Source organism: Patiria miniata, unplaced genomic scaffold (genome assembly GCF_015706575.1).
Source record: "Patiria miniata isolate m_02_andy unplaced genomic scaffold, ASM1570657v1 HiC_scaffold_4, whole genome shotgun sequence".
NCBI lineage: Eukaryota > Metazoa > Echinodermata > Asteroidea > Valvatida > Asterinidae > Patiria > Patiria miniata.
This window is the reverse complement of record NW_024037071.1, coordinates 10,347,183-10,374,067: the sequence shown is the minus strand read 5'-3', so window position 1 is coordinate 10,374,067 and position 26,885 is coordinate 10,347,183. Positions and strand designations below refer to the sequence as shown.

At 41.0% G+C, this 26,885-nt stretch overlaps 1 protein-coding gene across 4 annotated transcripts; it reads left to right on the top strand.

The window, feature by feature from the left end:
- The first annotated feature begins 776 nt into the window (after positions 1 to 776).
- On the top strand, positions 777 to 26,885 carry LOC119739935 (cholinephosphotransferase 1-like). Of its 4 annotated transcripts, none has more exons than XR_005272636.1 (9): positions 777 to 1,139; positions 14,916 to 15,228; positions 17,857 to 18,013; positions 20,533 to 20,674; positions 21,644 to 21,728; positions 22,050 to 22,166; positions 22,875 to 23,027; positions 23,846 to 23,941; positions 24,486 to 24,613. XR_005272636.1 is itself a non-coding variant. In XM_038215076.1 (9 exons), exons 1-9 carry the CDS (start codon positions 1,033 to 1,035, stop codon positions 26,434 to 26,436), a joined length of 1,368 nt encoding a protein of 455 aa, XP_038071004.1. In that variant the 5' UTR covers positions 783 to 1,032; the 3' UTR covers positions 26,437 to 26,885. The 4 variants fall into 4 exon arrangements, 3 of the variants coding, with proteins under 3 accessions (XP_038071004.1, XP_038071005.1, XP_038071006.1); XM_038215076.1 differs by lacking the exon at positions 23,846 to 23,941 and adding an exon at positions 26,269 to 26,885 and having other exon boundaries at positions 783 to 1,139; positions 24,486 to 24,611; XM_038215077.1 differs by lacking the exons at positions 777 to 1,139; positions 23,846 to 23,941 and adding exons at positions 11,866 to 12,050; positions 26,269 to 26,885 and having other exon boundaries at positions 24,486 to 24,611.

The following is a 26,885-nucleotide window of genomic DNA, read 5'->3' as shown; positions in this document are numbered from 1 at the left end:
TCTCGTGTTACCCGCGTGTTGTCAAGAACAGGGATTCGAAAACGCCCATAGATGGTTACATGGGCCAGCGCCAATGATGTGACTATTTATAGACAACTTCACTGCGTGACTGTATTTTTCCATTCCAAAAGTCACGAGTGGTTGAATCATGGTTCAGCAAACATTCTCCGGTTGGCCTAGACTTGAGAACAAGTCATTACACAGTAGTGTTTTGTCCGTCACGCGCCTCAATATCTACTAGCACAGGGCAGTGCATAGGCCTATATCATGTTAATTTTCATTTGCTGACTTCGACATGTTTATTAGCGACTTGACTGCTATATGATTTCGGACGGATATTTATATATGCAACCAGCGAAATGCATGTACAGCACGTCTCCATAGAGAGGACCAATGATATTTCACCTACTATAATGAGGAGGCATCATTATTTTATAGGGGACATCTTTCTCTAGATCAGTGTATACATTTCTCCCCCCCCCCCTCCCCGGCAAATTCTCAGCAAATATTTTAACTCAATATGGTGTCAAATAATTGTTTTCCGAGCCGGCCAATATAAGAACAAAATGAAGCAAACCTAAACGACACAGGTACACAATAATCTACATGTATAGCTTTTAACCCCACGTTCCATTCCATGCACCACGCACAGTACACGTGAATATGACAATGCTATGGCGTTAGCTCTTCGCCGGATGGGTGCACATGTTTTATTCCATTCATCATCATGATCATGATCGAGGCACCGTGCATACCTGTCCTTGAAGTACAAGGTACATGTGTACACATGGAAGTCACGGTCACACACAGTCACCATCAGTAGCGTGTAGCGCGTACACACTCTATTCATTCCCTCCAAAGCCAAATGGACTTTATATTTGTAGTTACAGCTACGGGATAACACTGGCTTACGAAACATGTTAAATACTATTGATGTGATCTTACGGTATTGAGGAGTTTTTACATCAACTAAAAAGTGGAACCACATGTCATTGTTCATTCAAATGAGAACCACGTTATTGGCCTTGATATATGTTACATGTAGTACACATCGGAATATTGCAATCTCACTCACTACAGGAAATAATTTCGTTTGGAAAATACATTACTTTGGAATATATTCTGAGAAGAATTGATTGGTAAGTAATTCTAGACTGTTTATTTGATTTTTTTTTATTAGTTTTTCATCCATCCTCTTTAGGGTTGTCCTGTTGGTAATTTTTTTTGCACGGGCTATAATTAATTGACAGCGGGGGTTATGATAAAAAGAAAATAATGGGTTAAAATTAGCTTGAGTAACTCCAGCTGTAATGCCTATCGCATTAGAGCTGGGGTCACAACTATGTTACAATCACCGGGTCGCAAGAGTCCCGAAATTCCGGACTGTGTATCCCCAGTGCATTACAAAAACGGTCCATTTTCCCTATATTTTCCCGACCCAGATTCCATAATTCATACCTCATACGATGCAGCATGACATTCATAAAGCTAATAATGGACTTCAAACAGAACAACGAAATCTAAAATATGAAATTTTTCGATGATTTTGGTGGCAATTCTCCAGAAACTATGAGAAAACGTCGCGCGGCACTATTCTGCCGACTGCCGTTGACCAAAAAAAAATAATAAGCCAATAAAAACATCAGATTTACCTCAAAACGGCCTCCAAATTACTAGATACGCCACCTGAAGTACAAGGAGAGATCGATGATTAAAATCGAGGTACTAAAGTTTGCTTACGAGTCGGATGAAAAGTGAAATTTCCCGTTCAATTCCGAGAGCTTCCCTCGCGATCGATCGTGAACACGTTACATTTCCGACTCGTGTTTGAACAACGCGATGTGAACGTACGTGCCCAGATTTCATTCCGTGGTCCCAGCGCAATTACGTTAACGAGCGCGATGCATCGATTATGATAATGAGTAGACTGGATCTCGTTTGTACACACAAGTGCATTTCGAACTATGATACGGAGTCGGGAACTACGGCAGCTATCGGCGGAAACCAGTTCAAGCTAGTTCCCGACTCCGTATCATCGTTCGAAATGCACTTGTACAAACGAGATCCAGTCTACTCATTATCATAATCGATGCATCGCGCTCGTTAACGGAATCGCGCTGGGACCACTGAATGAACGCTGGGCAGGTACGTTCACATCGCGTTGTTCAAACACGAGTCGGAAATGTAACGTGTTCACGATCGATCGCGAGGGAAGCTCTCGGAATTGAACGGGAAATTTCACTTTTCATCCGACTCGTAAGCAAACTTTAGTACCTCGATTTTAATCATCGATCTCTCCTTGTACTTCAGGTGGCGTATCTAGTAATTTGGAGGCCGTTTTGAGGTAAATCTGATGTTTTTGTTGGCCAATGGATTTTTTTGGGTCAACGGCAGACGGCAGAGAATAGTGTCGCGCGACGTTTTCTCATAGTTTCTAGAGAATCGCCAACAAAATCATCGAAAAATTCAATATTTTAGATTTCGTTGTTCTGTTTGAAGTCCATTATTAGCTTTATGAATGTCTGCTGCATCGTATGAGGTATGAATTATGGAATCTGGGTCGGGATAATATAGGGAAAATGGACCGTTTTTGTAATGCACTGGGGATACACAGTCCGGGATTTCGGGACTCTTGCGACCCGGTTCTTGTAACGTAGTTGTGACTCCAGCTCTAATGCGATAGGCATTAGAGCTGGAGTTACTCAAGCTAGGTTAAAATATATGCTTTAACAGCTAGGAATATCCTCTGAATATTGTTATAAGTAGGTAATAAATGTGTGTTCGGGAGGTATGATAACACTATGTTTAAGACCGGTGGGAGTCTGGATGGGTGATAATTACCCGAGGCGAAGCCGAGGGTAATTATCACACATCCAGACTCCCACCGGTTTTAAACAGAGTGTTTAATACCGACCGAACACATATTTATTCCCATTCAAGAATACCATTTCGGCCAAAAAAAATATGTTCGGTCCAAAAATCAAAATATGTCAAAAACTAGACGTTGCCAACCATTTTATTTAACAATTTTACTTCATGCTTTACGAAATACCCCTCTGACTATAATATGGAATGCCCCTCCACAACTGGTTACCTGATAAGGACATTGATGTGCGCGTCGTGGGTACTGCGCGATGTCACGCAAAACGCAGCTGGGCTTGTGTAGTGTGAATTTCGGACCATGAAATACTGATTCACTGGTAGTACATTGCGCATGCATACGCGAGGAATGTGAACGTTCAACCAATGAAACGTTATAAGTTACCGGATTTCATGGGAGTCCAAATTTCATGTGACACTGGAAAAGTGTTTAAGACCAGCTAGCCATGTCTTTATCATCTGTTTAAGACCGGCCATGTGACGGGCTCTCGACCAATAGGAATGCGTAAACTGTCTTAGGTACATGTATTTATGAGTGTGAATTTAAAGACAAACGATAAATATTAGTTTCAACTTCAAACATTAAAATATAAGTAAAGGAATAAATGTGTGCTTGGCTGGTTTCAAACAAGTCCGTTTAAGACCGGTTTAAGGAATGGTCGCTGATAATGGCCCGAGCCGGGTCAGTATATCAGTATATCTATAGACAAGAAAGGCTCCAGGGCCATCGGCTCCCGTGCCGACAGGCGCTGAAAAACTCCGGGGAAATGTGGAATCGGTCGTGAGCAGGTTAGTAGTGTGTTGGGTCTTCATCGGACAAGACAAAAGAATTTTATGCATAAATGCACAAAGACAATGGACTCATTTGGACTCATTTGCGCATTGGCGTATGTAAGTTTTACCGGACAAGGGATGGGTCTAAAAGTTGTATTAAACAAAGGGGGGACCCATCCCCTAGATGGAATATTGTACAGAGGAAGACTGGAACTGGAATAGTGGACAAGGGGGAAACACGAACTGTAATATTGGACAAAGGGGGCAGCCCACCCCTCTAGATGGAAAAGCGGACAGAGGAAGACCTGAACCGGAATAGCGGACAAAGGGAGACTTGAACTGGGGTAGAGGGCAGAAGAAGACTTGAGCCGGATTATCGGACAAAAGGGAGACTTGAGCCGGATTATCGGACAAAGACGAACGTCAAACGTTTGAAATGACCAAGACTATCATTTGTATTCATTCAAAGCAGTGTGCTAACAGTGAATAATAAAAACAAAATGCAGGCCACACCAACAGAGCGCCAATTAAGCCAACTAGCTGGAAACCTTGTGAAAAAATGTTTTTACTCTGGTAAAAATGGAGAGTGCAAAAACGACCTTGAGAGAAGTTAATGATGAATCTCGGTCTATCAAGAGCCGCTATGTAAAGACATGTAGAGGAAAACAAATTTTGTGAATGGTGCAATGTTTTAACGCGCTTATAGAGTGGAAACGACGAATTTTTTGCTGCAGTAAACCATTACCCTTCCCCCCTTCCAAAAAAGGAAGAAAGAAGGAAACAATTATGATTGTCTAATTGAAGAATTTATCTTTTAGTAAATTATTATCGAGTACGGCAAACATCGTCTAGAATAAAACAACCCTTAAAGAGGTTGTGGAATGCTCGAAGACATTTCCGTCATTTTTTTTGGTATATGTAGCCTAAGGTGTGATGAAATAAAAACGACTGTTGTTTCTGTCATGAAATGAGTACAAAGGTTACTTTTGAGAGCTATTTTTCAGGTCCTGTTTCGACCGAACGTGCAATTTGTGTAAAAGTCGTCGTTGCGGGCAGCAAACAAAACACACTAAATCGTGACGTAATAAACAGGACTCGTTTATGCTACTCTGCATCGGGAGTCCTGTTTATTACGTCACGATTTACTGTGTTTTGTTTGCTGATCGCAACGACGACTTTTACACAAATTGCACGTTCGGGTTGAAACAGGCATGACAGGACTTGAAAAACAGCTCTCAAAAGTACCTTTTGTACTCATTTTATGACAGAAAGAATAGTCGTTTTTATTTCATCACACCTTAGGCTACATATACCCGAAAATGACGGAAATGTCTTGAGCATTCCACAACCTCTTTAAGATTTGTTGCGAATGACTCATTCCGGTAGTCCATTGTGCAATCCACACGGACAAGTTCGTGTACGTGTACAGACATGCAAAAGTTTCTTCTGGTCGAGTTTTAAAAAAGTTTGAAAAAATTAATTAATGTATTTGTAGTAAACAAACACTCACCGGTGAACAGCGTACTTGCACGGTATAGTCCGGTGATTTTTTTTTAACCAGGGAGGAATTGTGTTAATAATAGATCAGAGAGCTAATGAATCCATGCGTTCTATACGGAGACCGATGGTCGATCACCCCTCGATGACCGCACCGATCATGGAGCAAATAAATAACTCCGTGCTTCTGCAACGATATTTGCTTTGTCATATCGTGTATGTTATCCAGGTGCAATAGCAATTGCACAATATTCTTCCACATTACCACCAGAACCATATATGTACGTGTATCTGTGTGCAGTGGTCGTAGAAAATACAAACTTTCAGCGTCGGCTCACTTGGTACGGTGTGTACAGTATGTACACGTACATCTGTATTAAGGGACTGACTGCATCCTACACATTGTATATTTACACCGTCCGATCCGTTTCTCTAATCCATAAAGACGTAATGCTTTCAAAGCGTGTTCATTATATCGATTATCTTTCACCGACTTAACCTACCTGCATGTACAGCGGGGGGGGGGGGGGGGGGGATGGATTATTGAGCTTTCTAAATATCGCGTGCCAGGAGTTGCGCAACAGTAGTGACCACAGGCTCCCTCGGACAATGGGACTTAATTGGCAGCGCGCGGCATGTGCGGGAGCTTCAAAAATCTGTACGTGAAAGAAGTCAATGAAGTTAACTGACTAAATATGATTTCTAGCCTTAATACCCCCTTACCGTTGTCTGTACAGGAATGCACCGAACCATAGTTGTACCACCGTGCCGGACTTGTTTACAAAATCGATGATATATATAACTAGGTCTTTTGTGTTAAAGCAATGGTATGTACTTCTATTTTATATTGAAGATTTAGAGTGTCATAAGGCAACTAACTTTTTTACCCCCAACAAAGTCCCAAAGTTGGACACGGTGCGTGATAACGCCATACATGAAGCATTAAAGACCGTTAACATGCATTTCGGGGATTATTGATAGGGCGTGTCCAAACACTAATTATATGACTGCTTGACAGTAGGGCTTTCCCGATTATTTAACTGTAAGACAACACCAACAAAGAAAAATACAACTGCAGAAAGTGTATACATGATAACACTATTGCTTTATTGACGTCGTTTCTCATTGAAACACTCGTGTTTTTTTTAATTTGTTTTTAAATGTATTCTTTGCAATTAAATCATCAGTGATCTTAATGTAACGTTGACTAGTCTTTAATCGTCACTGTCTTCCTCGTTAAAGTCATTTTCATCTTGATGGAACAGGCCGTCGAATTTGGCCTTGTGTTTAGATATGACCTTGCTGACAGCCGTGGGCAGTAGAATACCGGAATGATTGACTCTGTCTTCGATCTCGTCCACAATTTCTTGAAGAGTATCATTATTTTTCAGATGTATGTAACTTGACAAAAAATATTTGTATTTGTTGGAAAAGATTCGCTTGACTGCCCACAAGGTCTTCCTGTTGGCCTTTTCCGTGGCCTGATCTTCACTCATGCCCTCGTTGATGTATTTTTCATGTTTTTCACTCCATATCTCATTGGTGGCTTTTATGGTCTCTTTAAACCAGTCTAAATAGGCTGCATTGTCTTCCAAATCAGAACTGAATTTGATAGTTTCATTGATATGCAAATGAGTCCATTATCTTTGTGCATGTATGCATACAATTCTTTTGTCTTGTCCGATGAAGACCCAACACACTACTCAGGTTGACCACTATCGGCTCTTCGCCGTTTTCGAAATGTGGAATCGGTCGTGGGCAGGCTGACCACTTTCGGCTCGCCGTCGTTCTCGCCCGCGGAGCGAAAATGCGGGTCGCCGAGTTTTCTTCGGTGGCCGTCGATCGCCACGCGCGTGTCTGCGTCCTTGCTGCGCGTGGTCTCGACGGCAACAGGGGTTGTGTTTCACTATGCGATACTTTGTCGATGGTGCAACTGAGTCGTACACCGAACAGCCGTGAAGGCGCAATATGCATCCCAGGAAATAGTACGATCTTCCATGCATACACTGTGCGTTGTGTGTCTGCAAGCTTTACATTAACTGTGTGGACTTCCGAACAAAAGAGGTCCACATAAACCAGGTAGCAGCGACGTTGTGTGGACTTGCCCAGGTCCACACAGTGTTTCCCCCTCTCTGGAAAACAGGTTTGGAGGCATTTTTAGGTTAGGTTTATCCGTGGCAAAATGAAGAGAAACACTCAAGGGTTGAAAGAGTTTTCACAGTGTTAGTAAAATGATTTTTTTCACAGGTTTTTCTCAACTACACGGAAACAAAGGAATGTCCACACTAGGTATGTAACGTGGACATGTACGTTGAACAAAAGAGGTTAATAGGGTCCCCAATTCCCTAGATGTCCCCAATTTGGATCCGTGTACACAAGATGTATATGGGAGGTCTTCCTAAATAGTTAGCTGATTGCAGGCAAATACACAATTGTGTGAACAAACATTACATTCACTGTGTGGACTTCCGAACAAAAGAGGTCCACATAAACCAGGTATCGCCCATCGAAGTTGTGTGGACTTGCCCGTGTCCACACAATGTTTCCCCCTCTTTGGAAAACAGGTTTAGATGCATTTTGCGGTTAGGATAATTCGTGGCAAACGAAGAGAAACACTAAAGTAAATCATAGAAAAAAATGGGGTCGAAAGAGTGTTCACAGTGTGAGTAAAATGAGTTTTTCCACGGGTTTTCTTAACGACAGAAAACAAAAGAATGTCGACACTAGGTATGTCGTTGTAAAAACGTAAACCTGTGAACGCGTGGGCGCTGCATTGGCTAGCAGTTTCCGTGCTGTTGCACGGTGAGTTCCGGCTGCATAGGTCGCGATATTTTCAAAGGTTGCAGAACTGTTGTACCACTCTGTGGAGCTAGCATGGAGCTATGGTTGTACCACTACGGATCGAGGACTTGCAGTGCTTTAAAAAGCGCGATGATGAACTAATTGGGGGTGGCAAAGAATGCATAAATAACACCGAACACTCAGTGGCGGTTGTGGGAAGAAACTTGACGATCACCACGAAAAGTGGTAAAAAACGCGCCCTCTTTGTTGGCGCGCTGAGCCCTTACTGTAAATACTGATATTTTTTTCTGGAATCAGAATAGAACATTCAGCAGTGTTTTTTATTATTAAATTGAGTGTGGAAAGAGGTTCAGGTCACTGGGCATTTAATAATTCATATCTACATGTTGGTCGTTATGTCCAAGGTTTACATGATAATTTGAAGGTATGGCTGAATGATCCAAATATTGAGGACTGTCAAGTTAAATGGGAATGGATAACTCTAGATTCTTGTCTATAAATTATGCCAAGAAGAAATGTGAGGCAAAGCAAGATAGGATCAGGGATTTAAATAACACTATGAATCAGTGGGAAAAACAGCTTGATACGGATCCTGATCAGGATGTTGTAAATGAAATTGAGAGGATTAAGTTGATTATTAAAAGAGTTAGATTCTGAAGTGGTTGATGGCATTATTGTGCGAGCTAGAACTAGTTGTTTCGGAAAAGGGTGAACAAGTAATAAGTATTTTGTAAACCTGGAAAAGTAAAATCTTGGTTACTAGTGTGGCGGAAAGTGTTTATTTGTGACGTCATACCATAGCACTAACACTTAATCACTGTGTGTTAGTGACTGGGCGGAGCTTACGAGCTCCGTGGGTTGCTGCACGTACTTGATTGGTTAATAATTCTCATAGGTGTAGCGCGCCATAGGGTTAGTACATGCACATGGTTCGTAAACGTGACTTAGCGTCTACACGTACCTGGGTGGTGCCGGTATATAGGATTTTTTGTTTAAAAAAACGAGTTTGACAGAAAATTTGACAGAATGGAATGTTTTTTGGCAGATTTCTGTCAGATATCTGCAAAAATGGTTATTTGACTGAAAAACATAGCAAATTTGAAACAAAATGGTGCATTTCAATCTTCAATCTTTTCAAACAAACCCTTGCAAAAATAGGACAGGTTGCCTAGTCTTGAAGCAGGGGTTCACTTAGCCTTTAGTCAAGTTCCACGGGCTTACCCGGACACGTGACGCTCCCCGGATGCTGACACATAAAAAGACTAGCACGAGCGGCGAAGCCGCGAGGGCCTTTACCATCTCGTGGAGAACGCTTATGTTTTTCTTTACATTTGTCTTCCGATTTGGAAGACATGCATAATGCATGACCCGTTGTGAATTGACCAATGAAAATGCAGAATTACTAACGTAAATCGGCCGTCGTCTGGCGCCAGACAGCACGCGCACCAGCATGGTAACCGCAAACCACCGTTAGATGATTGGTTTATATTGCTTGATTTATATTACGTGAATAAATGAATAAGTGATTAGTTCCACGAGAAAGTAAAGGCCCTCGCGGCTTCGCCGCTCTTGCTAGCATCATGCATCCGGGGTGCGTCACGTATCCGGATGGTCCGAGTATAGGCGCGTGGGACTTGACTAAAGGCTAGGATTCACTGCAAACAAGCTATCTATTTCGTCGTGACGCAATCGCGTTTTGCTTGCAATTTACGCAATTTCATCATATCGTTATGTGACATAGATTGTTTATAATGTAATTTGAACCTCAATTAAGGCAATATTACAACATCTGCATGTGATTTTTAAGTGTTTATGGTGTATTTCGAGTGATTCTGTGAAATTTGGCAGATTTTTGATAAATCTGACAGATTTTTGAAGCACATTTAGCAGAATTTGGCCATGACCTTACGGTCACCCTGATAGGGGCGTGCCTGGGCGATTGCGCGCTCTATTTAGAAGGTTTTGGGACTGATTGTTACAGTTGTGGTTTAGGTGATCGTTGTTAGGTGAGACCGCTGGTTGAGTGACTAGTTTTGGTGCTCAGCTGTTTTAGGTGTTGAGTGCCGGGTGTCAGAAACCGCTGATCATTTTTTCGTCAAAGTTTTCCCCCAATGACTGGAGTGCACGTGGCCAGCGTGTTGCATGTGGTATGCAAATCGCAAGGTCAATTGGGCAAGCTGTGGAGCTGTATCACACACATTGATCTTTTGCGCGTTTGATCACACATTGATCTTTTGCGCCCCAAACTTCATGGTCCCAACATCTGCAGTTATTTACATGAGGGCAATTCCACGGTAACGGAAGGACGTTTTCACTCATGTATCACAGACACTGTTATTAGTGACAGCAAACAAATTGTACAATAATGTATTGCTATAATGCTACCTTCAATTTCCACACTTTTGGGGGGCATGAATACCTCTCGTTCATGAATTATGAATATTCATGAGGTCGGCAACGAAAGGACGGTAAAACAGACAAGGGTTTTCCAACTTGCATGTGTTTTGCGTAAACTCTGTGAATTTTATGGGGCAATTTTATTTTAAAGGTAGGAAATACCACCTTTCATTTGAATTTAAGTGTTTCGGTAATGTAATTACAACGTCTTAAGTGGATTATAATTTGGTAACGGAAGGACGGTAACGGAAGGACAAAAGGTTTACTCAATTATGGCATGAACAAAATGTTAATTCACACTAATTATACAAGTGAAACAAATTGCTGAAATGTGTAACTGAATGTGAAATCAACAATATGCAGACCTGGCATCAATAATTGTACTCAAGAAACTATTGAGATAAAGATAGGTGCCTGCTAATTAATGTTAATAAATGAAAAACGAAAACAACCAAAAACACATAATTCACGAGCACAAGACTACTACAGAAATAGACTTCAAACCCATCACCTCAATCCTTAAAAGTTTAAATACACAGTATTTGAACACTTTAGTATATTGGTTACATGTTCACCAACAACTTTTAATTATAATACCGGTAGGTTCAGTGGTTTACCTAAAGGGTGGGGGGGGGGGGGGGGCGACCAGCCTACATGTACATTTCAGTTAAAACTGTGACATCTTCCGGTAGAACTGATGGCTTCAGAATCATTATGCTTTAAACAAATGTTTTAGGTGTTGCTTTAAATTGAACTCTAATTTCAATGTTTGAAATCAAATTATAATGATTTAGAGTATTCACAAAAATTAATTTATAAACATCCAAACTGAAGTAGTGTTAACTTGATTTGTCAAAAAATTGCACCTCACATGTCTTACACATGTAAATTGTATGAAAGTGCCCAATAGTACCGGTATTTTCTGCCATCTCATTTTTGACTTAATTTGCTTCTGGAATGGCTTCACAGAAATTGTATCTTTCTCTATTGTCCATGAGTGGTGATGGAAGCAACTTTATGATTTGATTTTCTGCAACAACTCCATATATGTACATTTACATTGTACACGTTGTACATGTAGGGGTATGTGATTTATGAAACCTCATTTATGATTATATTAGTAATAATATCGATACATGATTGTATTGTGGTTATGTATTATAGTCACTTTCTGAGAGTCAATCGTGTACAGTAACATTGAAGTATTTTGGTGTGGCCAACCGCGCATGCGTGTTAGCTCTCTCTCTCTCCACGTTGTTTTGGGCGAAAGTTGGGAAAGTTCTAGCTCCACGCGCACTTACTTGAAGGCGCGGTCGCTAATCCAATGACCGAGTGTGTTTTCGCGCCAGTTACAGAAACACACTTCGGCTTTGGTCATTGGTTGAGCGTTTTCGTGACATCGGTTGGCTGGAGTGACGTCACGGTTCAACCAAAACTAAACAAATGAGGGCGCTAGCGTGCGTGCGCGCTTTCGGATCGTACGCACGTACATTTGTACATATCATGTACATTGTACATGACGTACGACCTGTGAATAAACTGATGAAAAGAGACTACAAACACGAACAAGTTTAACGTTGCTTTGGAGTTTATTTTCCTGATTAACGTCAGTCAGCATCGCATATGGAATTCCTGAACCAAGTGGCCAATAGATAAGGATACATAGAGTATGTAGGCGTGAAATAAGCTTCTATAACGAGGTAAAACATACAAAACTCTGGTAAAAATGTTGGGATGGTTTCATGTAGAAAAGTCTTGTCCTGGACGTTAGTCGTATTGCAATGAAGACTTCGTCCAACCTGGGCTAACACCTTGCCCTGCTTATACCACCTTTGTGAAGGTGGTTCACATAAATGTCCTTCCAATGCTCATTACAGGCATGCAACTTTTCCTCGGATCAGCTGATTTCCTCTTTTTTTACTTCCCATGTGTGCCATTGAAAATAGAAAAACACTGTACAAAGTCTGTGAAAAAAATTGAATTTCCTCTTTTTTTTGTGATTTCCCAGTTGCATGCCTGTCATTATACATGCATGTAGTTGCAGTGATTTTCATTTTTCAAACATGAGCGCAAAATGTCGTAACATTTGATAAAAATAACATTTGTCCTTCCGTTACCGTCCTTCCGTTACCAATTTGGTAACGGAAGGACGTGATTTAATTAATTGTAATTAAAAAACGAGAAGTGTACAGAAGTGTCAGTTGTAATGTCATATTGAAGGCCTACCTAAACTTGCTTTGCACAATAACTTTCACTGCATTCATGCTGCAAGTTTTAAAAATAAATTAAAAATATGTATTTTTTCGGTAACGGAAGGACATTTTCGAAGGCTGAAATATTAGAAGTCACTGAAGCAAAACTACGGAAGCCCGTTCGTGCCAGATTTTAAAAGTGAAAAAATATTTTATTGCGAAATAACGCAATAGTTTTGCGAAATAACGCAATAGTTTTGCGCAATAACGCAATACTATTGCGAAATAACGCAATAGTATTGCGAAATAACGCAATAGTATTGCGAAATAACGCAATAAATGTACTGCGAAATAACGCAATAGTATTGCGAAATAACGCAATAGTATTGCGAAATAACGCAATACTTATTGCGAAGTAACGCAATACTGATTGCGAAATAACGCAATACTTATTGCGAAGTAACGCAATACTTATTGCGAAATAACGCAATACTATTGCGAAATAACACAATACTATTGCGAAATAACGCAATACTATTGCGAAATAACGCAATACTGATTGCGAAATAACGCAATACTTATTGCGAAATAACGCAATACTTATTGCGAAATAACGCAATACTGTCGTGTACAAACTTCATCCCAGATGTTCAGTTTGGCCTTTATTTGTCCATTTTGATGAAATGTTCTTGAAGTTCCTGTTCGTCCTGTTGCGTTTTTATCCGCTGTGCTCTTGTCGTGGTACGGTTTTGTTTTGAAAGGGGCGGGGTTCTGAAAACCAGAAGGCCTATGTTTGATCTTTTCAGAAAGCGTTGCCATAATAGACATTTCTGTGGCATTTTTGCCGGGGGGAACAAGTTTTAAGGTCTTTATTATCTTTTCACCCCCCCACCCCACCCCCCCCCCCCCCCCCCGTATTGAATCATGTGCGTTCTGATTTTTGTTAAACACAACCGACTCAAAATGGCCACCAAGCACGAACGCGTGCTGACAGAAGAGAACTGAATGATTCCCTCGCAACTACAAGTACTGCGTTTTACCCATGCACCTGAAGGAAACAAACTTTAGAATGTTAATAATCATTTGAATTTAATTATGCATCCACAGTGCATTCGTATTGTAACAACTAGTGCAGGGCCCGTTGAAAATGTGCTTGTTCGGAAGGGGCAGAGAACTCATACAAACGACGCACACGATTCAATGGTGTTGTTTTCACAGGTTGGCTGCCAAGTTTACAGGTTTTTTAAACGCACACTTTGTACACGTCATCCCCTGACACAGATATTCACCCCCACTGAACAATGGTATCGCCCTTCAGTTATTAAGTCGACCGCCTACACAGTGATGGTTGCCCAGTCGACGGCAAAATGCATGTGCCCGTGTAGCCACTCACGTACGTGTACATACGGAAACATGGTATGACTAAAAATGCCAACTGGGTCGAAAATCCCAATGTTCTCTTAGATTCGTGAAATAGCAATCTGGTTATACAACCTCTAGTCACTGCTTTAGGTCTTTGGTCCTATTTATTACTTGTCCTCCGCTAACCTCCTTTACAAATCCAGGATCCGCCATGCAGGGTGGGTTTTATACACCATAAAAACTGTATCTGTCAGAAAATATGACGTGAGAGTTTGCCTATAAGTAGGCCTAAAGTAGGCCGAAGTAGGCTTATAGGTTCAACCATTCGGACTCATGCATTTTTTCTCAAAAAAATTGGGTTTATATAACAAAAACTATTGCGTTATTTCGCAATACTATTGCTTTTTTCCGCAAAACTTTTGCGTAATTTCGCAATACATTTATTGCGTTATTTCGCAATACTTTTTCGTTATTTCGCAAAAGTATTGCGTTATTTCGTAATAGTATTGCGTTATTTCGCAAAACTATTGCGTTATTTCGCAAAACTATTGCGTTATTTCGCAAAAACTATTGCGTTATTTCGCAATAAAAATATTTTTCACTTTTAAAATCTGGCACGAACGGGCTTCCGTACGAAACAAATTACGCAAAACGTAAAAAAAAAAAGTTTCAGTCAGTTTTTCATGACCTATACCTTCTCATGACAGAAACTGATGGCATTAGTACATATTTTTGTGTTTGTATTGGTAGATACTTTCATATCACTATTAATCACATTTTTAGGATTAAAACAGGATTATTACGTAATCTTATTTTTAGGTACCGAAATGTATCAAAAATAAAATTCCGACTTCAAATCTTGAAAATATAGACTTTTAGCTTTCATTTGACGCCAAACTTGTTTAAGTCACATGCATTTGAATTTTGTTGTGTCATGTCCGCTTAGGTGTGGAATTGCCCATGAGATAAAGTAAACATTAAGTGTGATTTTTTTTTCTCTCCCTCAATTAGGAACTGGTCTAAAGTCCATGCCCACCCATGGTTGTTCTTTCAAACTCTACTAAACTTGCAGCAATCTACAAATCGAGGCAAGATGAAAAGGGGCAGGGTGTTAACCCCGAAGCAGATGGAACGGGTGAGGGACCACCGGTACGTGGTGGAAGGGAGAACCCTTCTGGATCCTATCATGCAAGTGTTGTGGTGTCGGCTGTTTAGTATGATCCCACCAAGAATCAACTGCAATGTCATCACCATGGTTGGCTTAGCACTCAATATGACCAGCTTTACAATCCTTATGTGTTACTCCCCCACCGCGACCGATGAGGTAAGCACCCTTCTCTATAATAGGACTCGGGATCAGAGGTACTGGAACTAACAAGTTTTTAATTGGACTAGAACATAAGCCAGTGCTACGCACTGGAAGTGAATTATAAGCACATGGGGGGGGGGGGCTTGGCATCACTCATCCACTTAAACCTGCAAATAAACAGAAAACGTACTTTGCATCTGAATGCAAAACACCTCTGCATGTATTATCCTTTCCATACCCCAGGCCCCACCTGATAACCCTTGCTTCACCACTACATGTACATGTACATCTTTTGCAACACAGGAGATATTAAACGAACGAGAAGTTTCTGGATAAAGTTTTATACCTGAAACTATTAGCTCATTCTTCTTTGCGAAAGGCAACTTTGAAGGACGCTCTCGTCAATCAGTCGAGTTGCCGGTTCGAGCAGATGGCGCCTCGCGCGCCGTGGCCGCCAGTGTCTTTTATCGCGTCTCTTGTGCAGACCGTCAGAACAAATAGACTTCTTTGTGGTTCGTGTTTGATTAAATGACAATGTCTTTCAGTGGGAAATGTTCCCGGTGAGTTAAACTCTGTACTGACGTGGCTCTGTCATCATGGAACCTTTTTTAGAGCCTCTCTACTCCTTCAATGTAGTTATTCTTCCTATTGCAGACATACTTGTCCACAAATAAAAGGAATGCAACATCACTATGCCGTCTGTGACAGATCCTGGGCTGACAGGAGCCCCTTGAAAATTGACTTTTTGATTTTCGCCTGTGGAAAAAAAATTCAAATTTGAGGGGCTAATTCTGAAATGAGAAGAGACAGGCTAGTGCTGATGGTATAGATTCTGAAAGATTATGATTTATTTCAAAGCTGCAGCCTCAAAACACCCTGTTAATTAATGTTAGCAACTCGCGAGTGCAAAAAAAAGTGGGCATGGCATCCTATCTTTGGAAGGACACATCTCGGAAAACCTTAGGAGTTGTCGCCTAAAGTTTGCATACGGGAAAAAAGCAAAAATGATTTTTGTTTTATTGAACTACAGGAGACAGTATACATTTGATGCACAAACAACACTTACCACAACTCATGGTCAGTGTTGGTCGATGGCCCCCACATGGGAGGCCTCCCACATCCTGTTTCAAAGTACTCGCCCTCATTATTCATGGAAACAGATGGTTTTGCATAGCAACCTGTTAAATAATTAGTATTGTCGCTATGTAATATGAAATGCGTATATTGTGAAGGCAAGTGCGATCAGCTTCATTCTGATCCAAGCGGCAGCTAACTGCTGACTAAATTAAAGCTCCGTCCATCACAGTTTGGCACTCACAGTTTTCACAGAGGAGGGGCAACTTGGGCTTAGCAATCTGCCTTCCTTGTGAAATAGTCAAAATGATGGGGGACTGGAAATCTGAGGCATTCCAAGCATATATTACCCTCTCCCCTGAGCAAAGGTTAAAATTGACACAGCCTTTTTCAAAAGCATTGCCAAGAACTTCATAAATGTTTTCAAATACTATACAAATTGTACCTATACTACATGTATATCGTCCTACCAGCAAGTAACTTTTTAAATTTATTGTCAACTACCCACAATCTAGTTGTTCGGGATATACTTTTTGGAGGATGTCTCTTTTATTTCTTAGATGTAGTTACAATATAGACTCTAATGTATGTGGTTTGGCCTTGTAGAATTTTTCAATTTGGTCTGGCCTAGAAGCCTTATTAGAATAAATGGTTCTCCATTAATGTACCCAAAACACTCAGCTTGACTGTTCGTCTCCTTATCTTATGTGGTTCATTAAAGGAAAAAATCGAGGATGATTTTTGTTTTATTGAACTACAGGAGACGGTATTATGCATAGCAGGACGGACTGCAACGAGGCTTTCTGGTTTCAGTATGACTATTACACCGGGGGGAAAAGTTTCTTTCGGGAAACGAAAGTAGATTTTCTTTTTTAAACCAACTGATTCCCCTACTCGAGTCCCTCACCAGAATTTGGCTGGCTGTTTTTTAGTTTCCTTTAATAGGAATAGTTCATTTAACCCTTACCCTACTTGACCCTCCAACGCATGCCAATTGTGCCTCAAGAAAATCTCCTATGTTTTTTGCATGGCCCTCCAATATCTGCCATGTCATTTCAAGGGTAACTGGACAGGCACTCCAATACATGCCACAGAGAACAATGAGAGTCCTCTGATAACAAAGTGAGTGCCCCCAGCTGGTCAGTATCAGGCACCCTCCAGGGCCTCCAACTCCTGCCAATTGGAGCCTTCACTGCTACATCAAAGTATCCTCCAATAAACTGCAGCTGGAGGGCATTGGCATAACCAACTGACATGCAGTAAACTACCCTCAGAGAGTAAGGGTTAATCATCTTTTTTCATGTTAAAATCTTATACCTTAACCATATTATGTGTGAGTTCATCCATTTCTCCTCAAGTTATAGTTTCTAACGTCCGCTTCACTTTTCACTCCAAAAATCATTTGTTTTGGAAGTCTTCAATTAACAAACCTTTTAGCCTTTGGTGTAAGTATTTGATGTTGCCGAGGTAGAATATGGACTCTTATTGGGCCAGACTAGAAGAAGTCAGAGGTCTAACATTTTACTGAGGGAACAAAGAGTGACCTGTATTTTGTTGTTTGGTCTTAAGGTTCCATTGTGGGCGTGTGCACTGGCCTCGGTAACCATGTTCCTGTATCAGATCTGCGATGCTTTGGATGGGAAGCAGTGTTTGCGCGGACTAGCCAACAAAAAGGACTGGCATATTGCGGAGATAGTTGACCACGCGAGCGACTCTGTCTCCACAGGTAAAAACAAAAATAGCCCACGGTTGGGATATACAATAGGGGAACAGAGTTTGTAAGGGGAACAGAATTTAGGGATATGAGGTGTGGATTTGTAACTCTCCCCATTAAAGGGGCCAAGCACCCGATTTCACCAAATTTTACTTAAGGCCAAAAAATGGCTCCAGTTTTGCCCCAAAGTGGTGCGGCGATGCGGCCTTTTTTTTTTTTTTACTTTTTTTTTCCTTTAAAATTTATGTCGGCTGATGACTGCAAATGGTGCCGGACTAAATTTAGTGCAAATATATGGGAGCCCATCTTAACGACACGATAGAATTGTGCAGCAGCAGGATTCCAGTCGAACCAGTGAGTTTGGCAGTTTTTAGACATCATCTTACATTGAAACAAAACTTTTTCATTTTGCCGACGCGCATGGCTACGGCGACGCGCACGCATACCAGAAACCGGAGACTTTTTTTGGCCTAACGGTGCAACTCCACTTTATACGCCGCAAGTTGTGCAACAACTATGGTGTAACAGACTTACGCAGTCATGTATTAAAGGTGGAGTAAGTTATAATTGTGATCGTCACAGAGCCTGTCCTTGTTCAACTTATCAAGGTTGATGCAAGGAGCTCTCAAGAAGCTTTGTTTTTTTTTTTGAAGTAAATGTAGATGAATTGCTATTCAATCCTTGAAAGAATTTTAAGAGTTGCCGCACGATTCCGAAAAAAAATTGGACAAAACTTTTTCCAAAATGGTTGGGGTTGATTTAATGACCGTTATGTGACAACAGAAACCATACCTGTTATCTTCCTCGTCCAAAAATGATTTTTGAAATTGCGCAGGTAGGCCAAGTTTCTTTCTAAAAAACCTATCGTACGTTTATTGGGCAGCTGCGCAACAAATTTGTTGCATAACCCTATAAACCATTATCATGTTGCAGCCATTTGACTTTTCCCCATTCAAATAAATGTAACCAAAGCGGGGCTGGAAGGACAAATAGTCTGGTTCCTTTTTGCACAAAAATCTTTATCGGTCAGTACTGTTGGTAGGTACAGGGAACATGACTGAAATGGTGGCAGCTTGATAAAGGTCTTTAGGCCTACGCATGGTGTAAGTTACCGCAGTTTCGCTGCAGATACTAGACTGCCAATGTATGCTGAGCGCCACTGCCATCTATGCGAACATTTGTGGAGATTAGCATTTTGGGGGTTAGCACGCTTGCAACAGGAAATTGAGTAAAGCATATTCCAAAAAGTGTAATTACCATGTAAATTCTATAGGAAAATTTTGGAGACAAAAAAACAACAATTGGGATTGGATCCTGAAAATTTGTCTATACATGTAGAAATGTCAGTATACCACAAGGCCAACGCTATGAAGTTTGAGATTCCAGACGCAAGAGTAGGAAAGTAACCTTGTGCAGATGTAAATGTTTATAATTAATAGGGGTGGGCGCTAGGTTTATATCGCTTGGATAGACATGATCGAACCTTGTGTGCATTCTTTGTTACTAAATTGAATGAGAAAAGAACACCCTCTGAGGTAGTATGTACCTGCGAAGCATAACCTATAAGGTCTGTACATGTATATGTAGTGGTATCGTACAACTACTGTGTAGGTAAAGATTGCCAACCATGCCATCGTTGTGTGGACCTGAAAGCAAAACAGGTCCACACAATGCAGGTTGCCTGAACCTTCTGTGGACTAATTAAGCTGAGGTTTGCCCCCTCTCTGGAAAACAGGTTGAGAGGCATTTTGGGGTGAGGGTTATGTGTCGCAAAATAAAAAGGAACGCTCAAGGAAATCATAACAACAAAAAATTGGGTTTAAAGAATTTTCACAGTGTGAGTAAAATATTTTTTCTGTAGTTTTTTCGAACTACACGAAGACAAAGTAATGTCCACATTAGGTATATAAGGTAGACATATGCATGTTAACGGTGTAGATCGAGGACACACATGTGAAACATCATTGAGTGATTGAAGAAAGGAGTCAAATCGAGGACGACATCGATTAGAAAACGTGTACAAAACCAAACAAAAGATCGATGATGAGAAACATGAGGAACATCCTCGATTTACACCATAATCAAACCATCTGTGTGTGGGGGGGGGGGGGGGGGGGGGGGGGTGCAAGCAGTTGATTCTTGTAGGATATCTCAAGGTCTACTTGGCACATCGACTTCAAACTTGGAATAAAGGTTGATCTAGGGGGTGATATAGTGCCGGGGTGGGGTGGGTGCCGAGCTTAAACTCAACATTGTCTTCGGAACCCGTAGGTCAAAAGTCAAGATCCTTTCTGTTAATGGTTTCCCAGCATAAATTGAAAATAAGTTGGCATGTAAAGCGTATGAAAGTCGGGTTATTAACGTGTAGGCTCAATGGGGCATTTGTGTTTGTCAATGCAAATGCATCATTCTGGTTACATATTGTTTTCACACAAAAAGTCCCTAAAACATTTGGTCATCAAAAATTAAGACACATTGCATTGTTCTGACCACTGTCTGTAAATATGTACATTTTCTTCTCCTTCCAACAGTCTTTGTGACCATCCAGTTAGCAATCTGCATGCGGATTGGTGAACGGCCTGAGCTATTTTTGACACTGATGCTTACGGCGATGTTCATGTTCTTCACAGCGCACTGGCAGACTTACATCTCCGGAGTGGTCAGATTTGGAACGTAAGCAATCATGAACTGTAGAGTATAGGTTCATACTTTGCCTGAGGTTTGCAGACACAACATGAACTTTGAAAACAAAATGTTTAGTGACTGTTGCTGACCTTCAAACATGACCTGTGATTACTATTGTGATAATGATGCTTGTGTCTGACTAAAAGTTGCGTGTTGATTCATATTGACGTTATTAGCCTTGTCCAAGGTAGTCTTTGTTTTTACATGAGGAAGGTATTGAAAATAGCGCAGGAACCGTGACACTGTACCGTTCGTGTATACCGTACCAAAAATTGTTAAATTTTCCATAAACACAGTTTATTTTGACAGAGTCCCGTTGGACATCGCAATGAAGGTGATGGTGGTGAATTCGCTGTATTGTTATTCCTGATCACCAAGCTAATACATTCCTTCCCAAAACTCCTTTGCTAGTCCTTAATTCATTCTCAATAGTTTGTTTTATTTGGGTGTTCAGGGTTTGGAAAGAAAGTTATTGGCTTACTGGGTAGATGATATCTGACTTTCCAGCTGCCTCTGTGAACATGTGTCAGTTTAACTCTAAACTTGCCATGCAGATGCAACAGGTGCGCGGAATGTGTGAAACCTTGTATTCGACAATCACTTAACACAAGGGCGTAAACTGCCAATATTGAGACAATGAGAGCTACTCCTCCTGCTGCTGAAGTTGGTGACCACAGACACTGAGGCAGGTTGGCCTTTAAACTGTTGATCTGCGCAGGCCTCTGGGTGTGGACTAGTGTTGCATACAATTTTCTAGCCCAAAAAAAAGCCCTTAATTTTATTACAGGTTTATTTTATCACTCATTAATGGCAGGTTTTTCCCCCTAGAATGTCCATCAAGATATTGGCTGAGCCGGAATTGTTGCCGATTACCGTTCAATTCACGTATCTTCATAAAAATGACTATGTTTACTTGCTGTTGATAATATTTCCCCTTTTTGTATATTGGATTGGCAGACTAGACGTGACAGAGTCGGAGCTCGCACTTTGCTTTGGTTACCTGTTAACAGCGATCATTGGACAACAGTTCTGGGCCCAAAAGGTATGGCGGGACACAAGAGACAAGGAAGGCGCCAGAAACTCCGTTCCAAAAGCAACGGGATAGGCACACCAGGCGTTTGTACAGATGCAGCATATACAAGGGGCTAACCATTCAATTGCTTACTACTGTCTAAGATTGGAATCTGAACTGTGCACGACAGACTTTACCAACCAGCAACGGAATGGCTCCCACTTGCGCCTCAAGTGTGTACAACGTTACAAGGGTGAAAGTTGTATGAGTTACCATGCAGGCAGGCTTGAAAACAGTTGCAACTTGCAACGTGGTCTAGTGAATAACACATTTTTCTTGGTAATTCCGCAGGTGTATGGGGTGGAGTGGAGAGAGGCTGTGGTGATTTCTTCAGCAGTGATGGCCGTCATCAAGTTGGTCAACCATGCCATATTCATCTGGAGACGAGGTTACAGGCTAACCGTGGCGGTAAATTCCCACTTGAGTTTTGCTCAGAACGAAATTGAAATGCTGATAATGATATCGCCTTTCTGTCAATTTCGTTTTACCGCGGGAAACTAAGGATCTGTGGGACTCACAAAATGAAGTTCCTTCTTAAAGTGACCGTTGGAATGGAATCGAATCATCTTATTGCAACCGTTGGTTGCCTGCATTTTGCTCTTCACTTGCAGTTCTCAATCTCAAATATTGTGAACCTTTCACTGATACACCTGCAGTTTTGAACATGTCTGTATTGAAAGTTGACATTCTACCAAGTACAGTTATAGCCAGCATTTGTAATCCGTTCATTCTCTAATATCCCCATGATTTGCTTTATATACCCATCCGAAGTAACTTTTAGTCACTGTAGCGCCCGAAACCGCATAATTGCCTATCACTTACTGTATCGCCCAAAACCGCCGGAGCACTATATGGTTTGATTCACTTTTTAGTTAATATACACATTAAAAAAAAATGTAGTAGGCCTATACAGATGTTATTGGTTTAATAAGGATAATCAATGAGTGATGCATATCATTATAGTGTTTGTTGTAGTAATGTGGTCAGTTTTAATACGTGTTTATTTATCATCACCTTCATTTAGGTTAAGTATAAGATATGTTATTACAGGGACTACCTGAACATTCAACCGTATCACTTTGTCCTTGTCTACCTTAACTGATGCGATTTCTTCAGGGCACAAGTGTGTTTTCGCCGTTTCTGAGCATCGCCATGGTCTTCGTTTTGGCTATCATTACCAAGGAGATGACAGACTTATGTGACTATCAGCCATGCATCTTTTTCATCGTGTTTGGACTGCTGGAAGCAAAGATGTCCAACAAACTCATGGTCAGTGTTTTGGAAAGTTGCGTTCACAAAGAGGGTGTTCCATTTTCATTGTTTTCCCACTTTATGAGCATGTACATGATATTACTTTACTTGTCAGGAATGATAACAAAAAAATGTTTTCACTATCAATGTTGCTGCCATCACGAGTTAATCCAGGCCGATCAGTTCCATGCAAGGTCCCAATCCCTTCAACATACTGGGCGGGCTCAACCCCGAACGGCCTGGGGAGGGATTCTAATTTGAGGGCTAGCCTTAAAGAAGGCAAGGTTTGAAGATAAATCATTTGCGTATGATCATGTTTTCTTATCTTTTTCTTTATTGGGGGGGGGGGGGGAGAGGACCACATCATTGTTAAGGCCTGTACTTTCGGTTACCAAACAGCTTTTAAATTTGACTGTTAAAAGCATTACTCTCCGCCATGAACGCACAAGGAAAATCAAAACCCTGTTTCTAATATTTTAACAACCAATTAGCAGAATGAATGCGCACAAGTTCAAAGATTATTGTGCGGTTTTCCCATTTCAGGGAGCATTGTCAAAAATTTTAAAATTATCTCTGTACCATATGGAAAAAAGGTAAATCTTACCAAACTTCCTCGCTTGTCTGCCTGTTCTCATCCATGTACATGTACTGTTGCACTACCTAGATGTAGACCAATAGGATATTCCAATAGCTTTTTCCCCACGAGCTTTATCTCTTTGGAATTACTTGCCTGGTACTTGTTTCCCTCCAACCTACGATCTGTCCTGTTTCAAAGGGAATGTTAACTCCTTCCTTCAGTTTTACCGAGTACCTACTTATTTTTATTTCTCGTGTAGCCCTGTACCTGGAGTGGCTTGTAGCCTCGTTCAGGGCAACATCGTTCCGAGGGTGTCGATCAGTACGTTCCTACCACTACCTGCTCTCTAACCCTGGTATTGGATCATTTGCATATCAAAAATGTTTTGATACGTATGCACATGAGAAAAAGTCTAGTGCTTGCCTGTGCTTTACACCAGCGTTTGTTTTTGTATGTGGTGTCCGGGGTAAAAACCGAACCAATTCGTCGCGGCAATGAGTGACAAAAACACGAAAAAACAATTCTAAGTTGAAATGTTACAATCCTATCCAGCCAATATGCAGTATCACATTTCATATAAATACATGTATGAGCAAACTGGAAAGGAAGTTATTTTTTGAGAAGGTGTGGACGTTACAATTACAATATAAACGTGAAAACACGTGATACGTGTTGGAAATAACAACACCAAGTACACGATATAAATCCATTTCTTGCTAATTGTGCTATCGAATCAGGATACAGGAAGCAAGTTCACATCCTAGGGCTTACTATTGGAAACGAGGTTGAACATAAAGTAAGCCATGGGGACGAGGTTGCGTTCAGGGCGAATATGCATTTAAAAAAAGATATTGACACCAGCCTCAAAGTAAATCCGTAATTATTATTTACTTTTTCAGGTAGCTTACATGACCAAGTCCAAGTTTACTCCGATGGACTCCATTTTTCTTGGCCCGCTGGTTCTTCTAGCAAACCAGCTCTTGAATAATCCACTGTCAAGCCATTTGCTACTTTGGGCCGTCGTGGTGAGTCGGGGTTCCAGACTTTGAAAGTTAAAAAAGGAAGCCACTTAAAAAAAATCAAACTTCATCTTTGTCAGATGTAAAGTGTCCCTTTGAATGGCAGCCATCTTGGAAGTGCAGTGCTTTTGATTCTCAGGGGAAAAGGTTCACATTTGCTCAGTTTAATTGTTGTTTTTTTTTAATGGAAAATGTCCCCTGAATGCAAAGTACCTACAACATAATATGCGAATGTCCTGCAATGACAGAATTGGCAACAGTTGATTTTTTTTTTTAAGATTGAAGATACATGCACATAATTATACTTATGTATGTACCACATGTATTTTGCATTGAATCTCCACAATTCATTATTGTACTCATTTATCGCAAAGCAGTGTAATTTGAATTAAAATGTATTTTATGGACACTAAACGTATAGCAAATTCATGTCATCGGTAGCTGGTATTGTATATGACTTGAAGCTTTGCATGGCGGATGAGGGTCCGACGCCACATAAGTCCGAAACATCGTTTGTCCGTTGCCAGAATTATGAGTCGTCTGACTTAAGAAGCGTCGGAGCTATGTGAGGCCGAATCCCTAAGTTCAGTGCCTCATAACTCCGAAATTTGGAACTTATTAGGCGTCGGACTTATGAGGCGTCGGACTCAAGATACGGCCCCGCGGATGAGATACTGTAGAAAGATTGCGGGTAACACCATGTGGAAAGTAATCTCTTCTCGGAAGGAGTGTGGTTCTGAAAAGAACCGGTTGGCTGAGTGTAGAACTCGACATTTCGGAGAGTGTGCTCTGTCCGTGCTCAGGAGGGTGAGTGATGGGCTGTGAATGATGCTGGAGGCTTTATGGCTGTGCGTGTGTGGTGGGGTATGACTGCTGTGGAGTCTTGTGGGATGAAGTGTGTTGGATTGATGCAGGATGCTTGTGCGCTTAGGTGTGTCGGATGCAGGATGCTGGTTGCTTGTGCGCTGGTGTGTAGGTTGCATGATGCTGGATGAGTTGTACCCTAGATGTCGTTCATGTGGAATCCGATGTCTTGAGTAACTGTGTTGTGTCTGTGGATTTCGATGGCTTCTGTGATGCGTCTTGGGTGCCAATGGGTGAACGGAGCGATGATGCGGGCTTGGTCCCAGTGGATGCGATAATCGTCTTCGTGCGAATGTTTGTTATGATGATGGCTGACTTGTCAATTTCTCCTTGCCTGCCGTGTGCTTGATGGTCCTTGATCACTCACCCTCCTGAGGACGGACAGAGCACACTATCCGAAAGGTCGAGTTCTACACTCAACCAACCGGTTTTCTTCCAAGAAGACATTATTTTCCAAATGGTGTTACCCGCAGTCTTTCTACTTTAGCTGGTACTGTGTTGTGTTTACAATCAATACACTTGGTGCAACCAGCTTTCAAAATCAATGGGAAAATTCCAACCAGTTTAATCTGTCGACACAACTTTTGTTAATATAGCATACATATTTTAACTCTATAGCGACTTGGTTCCGAATTCGATGTAGGCCCCTACATGGGCCAAAGTAAGGATAGAAACCCTCAACCATAGAAAGGGGGATTACACATAACTGCAAACCGTCCAGTATTAACACATGGTTTGAAATTTAGTTGCAACTCCCATTTAAGCATTAAGATGCTGACGTGCTTCCCTTTGCGTATAGGTCTACACTGCAGCTGATCTGTTTTACTACATCAGAATCGTGGTCCTGGATATCTGTGACCTACTTCACCTGACATTCTTTTCAGCATACGTGATCAAGGAACCAGCACATGGTGACGTTATCAATGGTAGCAGTGGCAAGAGAAACGTAGATGCGAACAAAAATTAAACAACTGTTGGATACGGAAAGATAAAAAAAAAAAATGGTGGCAGCAGTGGGATAAAAAAGTTGGTTCAAGACCAACTAATGATCATTTTTTTTGTTATATTGTATAGTGTTGACATTATACGGTCAAAGAAGTCACTCAAATGAAATCATGTGGTTCAATTTTTTTTCAAATGGCAATACATGTACATGTATAAGTATGAGCACTTGGACAGTTGGTAACTCTGTGTGATGTTTTATTTTGAAAACGTTGGGCTGTATCCCTCCCAGGAATTGTCGCAAACTTATCTTAGGGATAACCTACGTCATCATTTCAGAAAAATGTTATCATCATGTAAATGAAATATGACTGTTCATTTTTTAGCAAATACGTGTACATGTGGACACAAGTTATGGTCAACATTATTATGTATTTTGATTTTAAAACATTAAAGTGTTAAATTTGAAATGAA

Coding starts and splice junctions, on each gene's coding strand:
- LOC119739935 (XM_038215076.1), top strand. CDS start 1,033: ATGTTACATGTAGTACACATCGGAATATTGCAATCTCACTCACTACAG. Junction 20,675..21,643: donor GGAGTGGTCAGATTTGGAAC/GTAAGCAATCAT, acceptor TTGGATTGGCAG/ACTAGACGTGACAGAGTCGG. Junction 22,167..22,874: donor GTTACAGGCTAACCGTGGCG/GTAAATTCCCAC, acceptor CGATTTCTTCAG/GGCACAAGTGTGTTTTCGCC.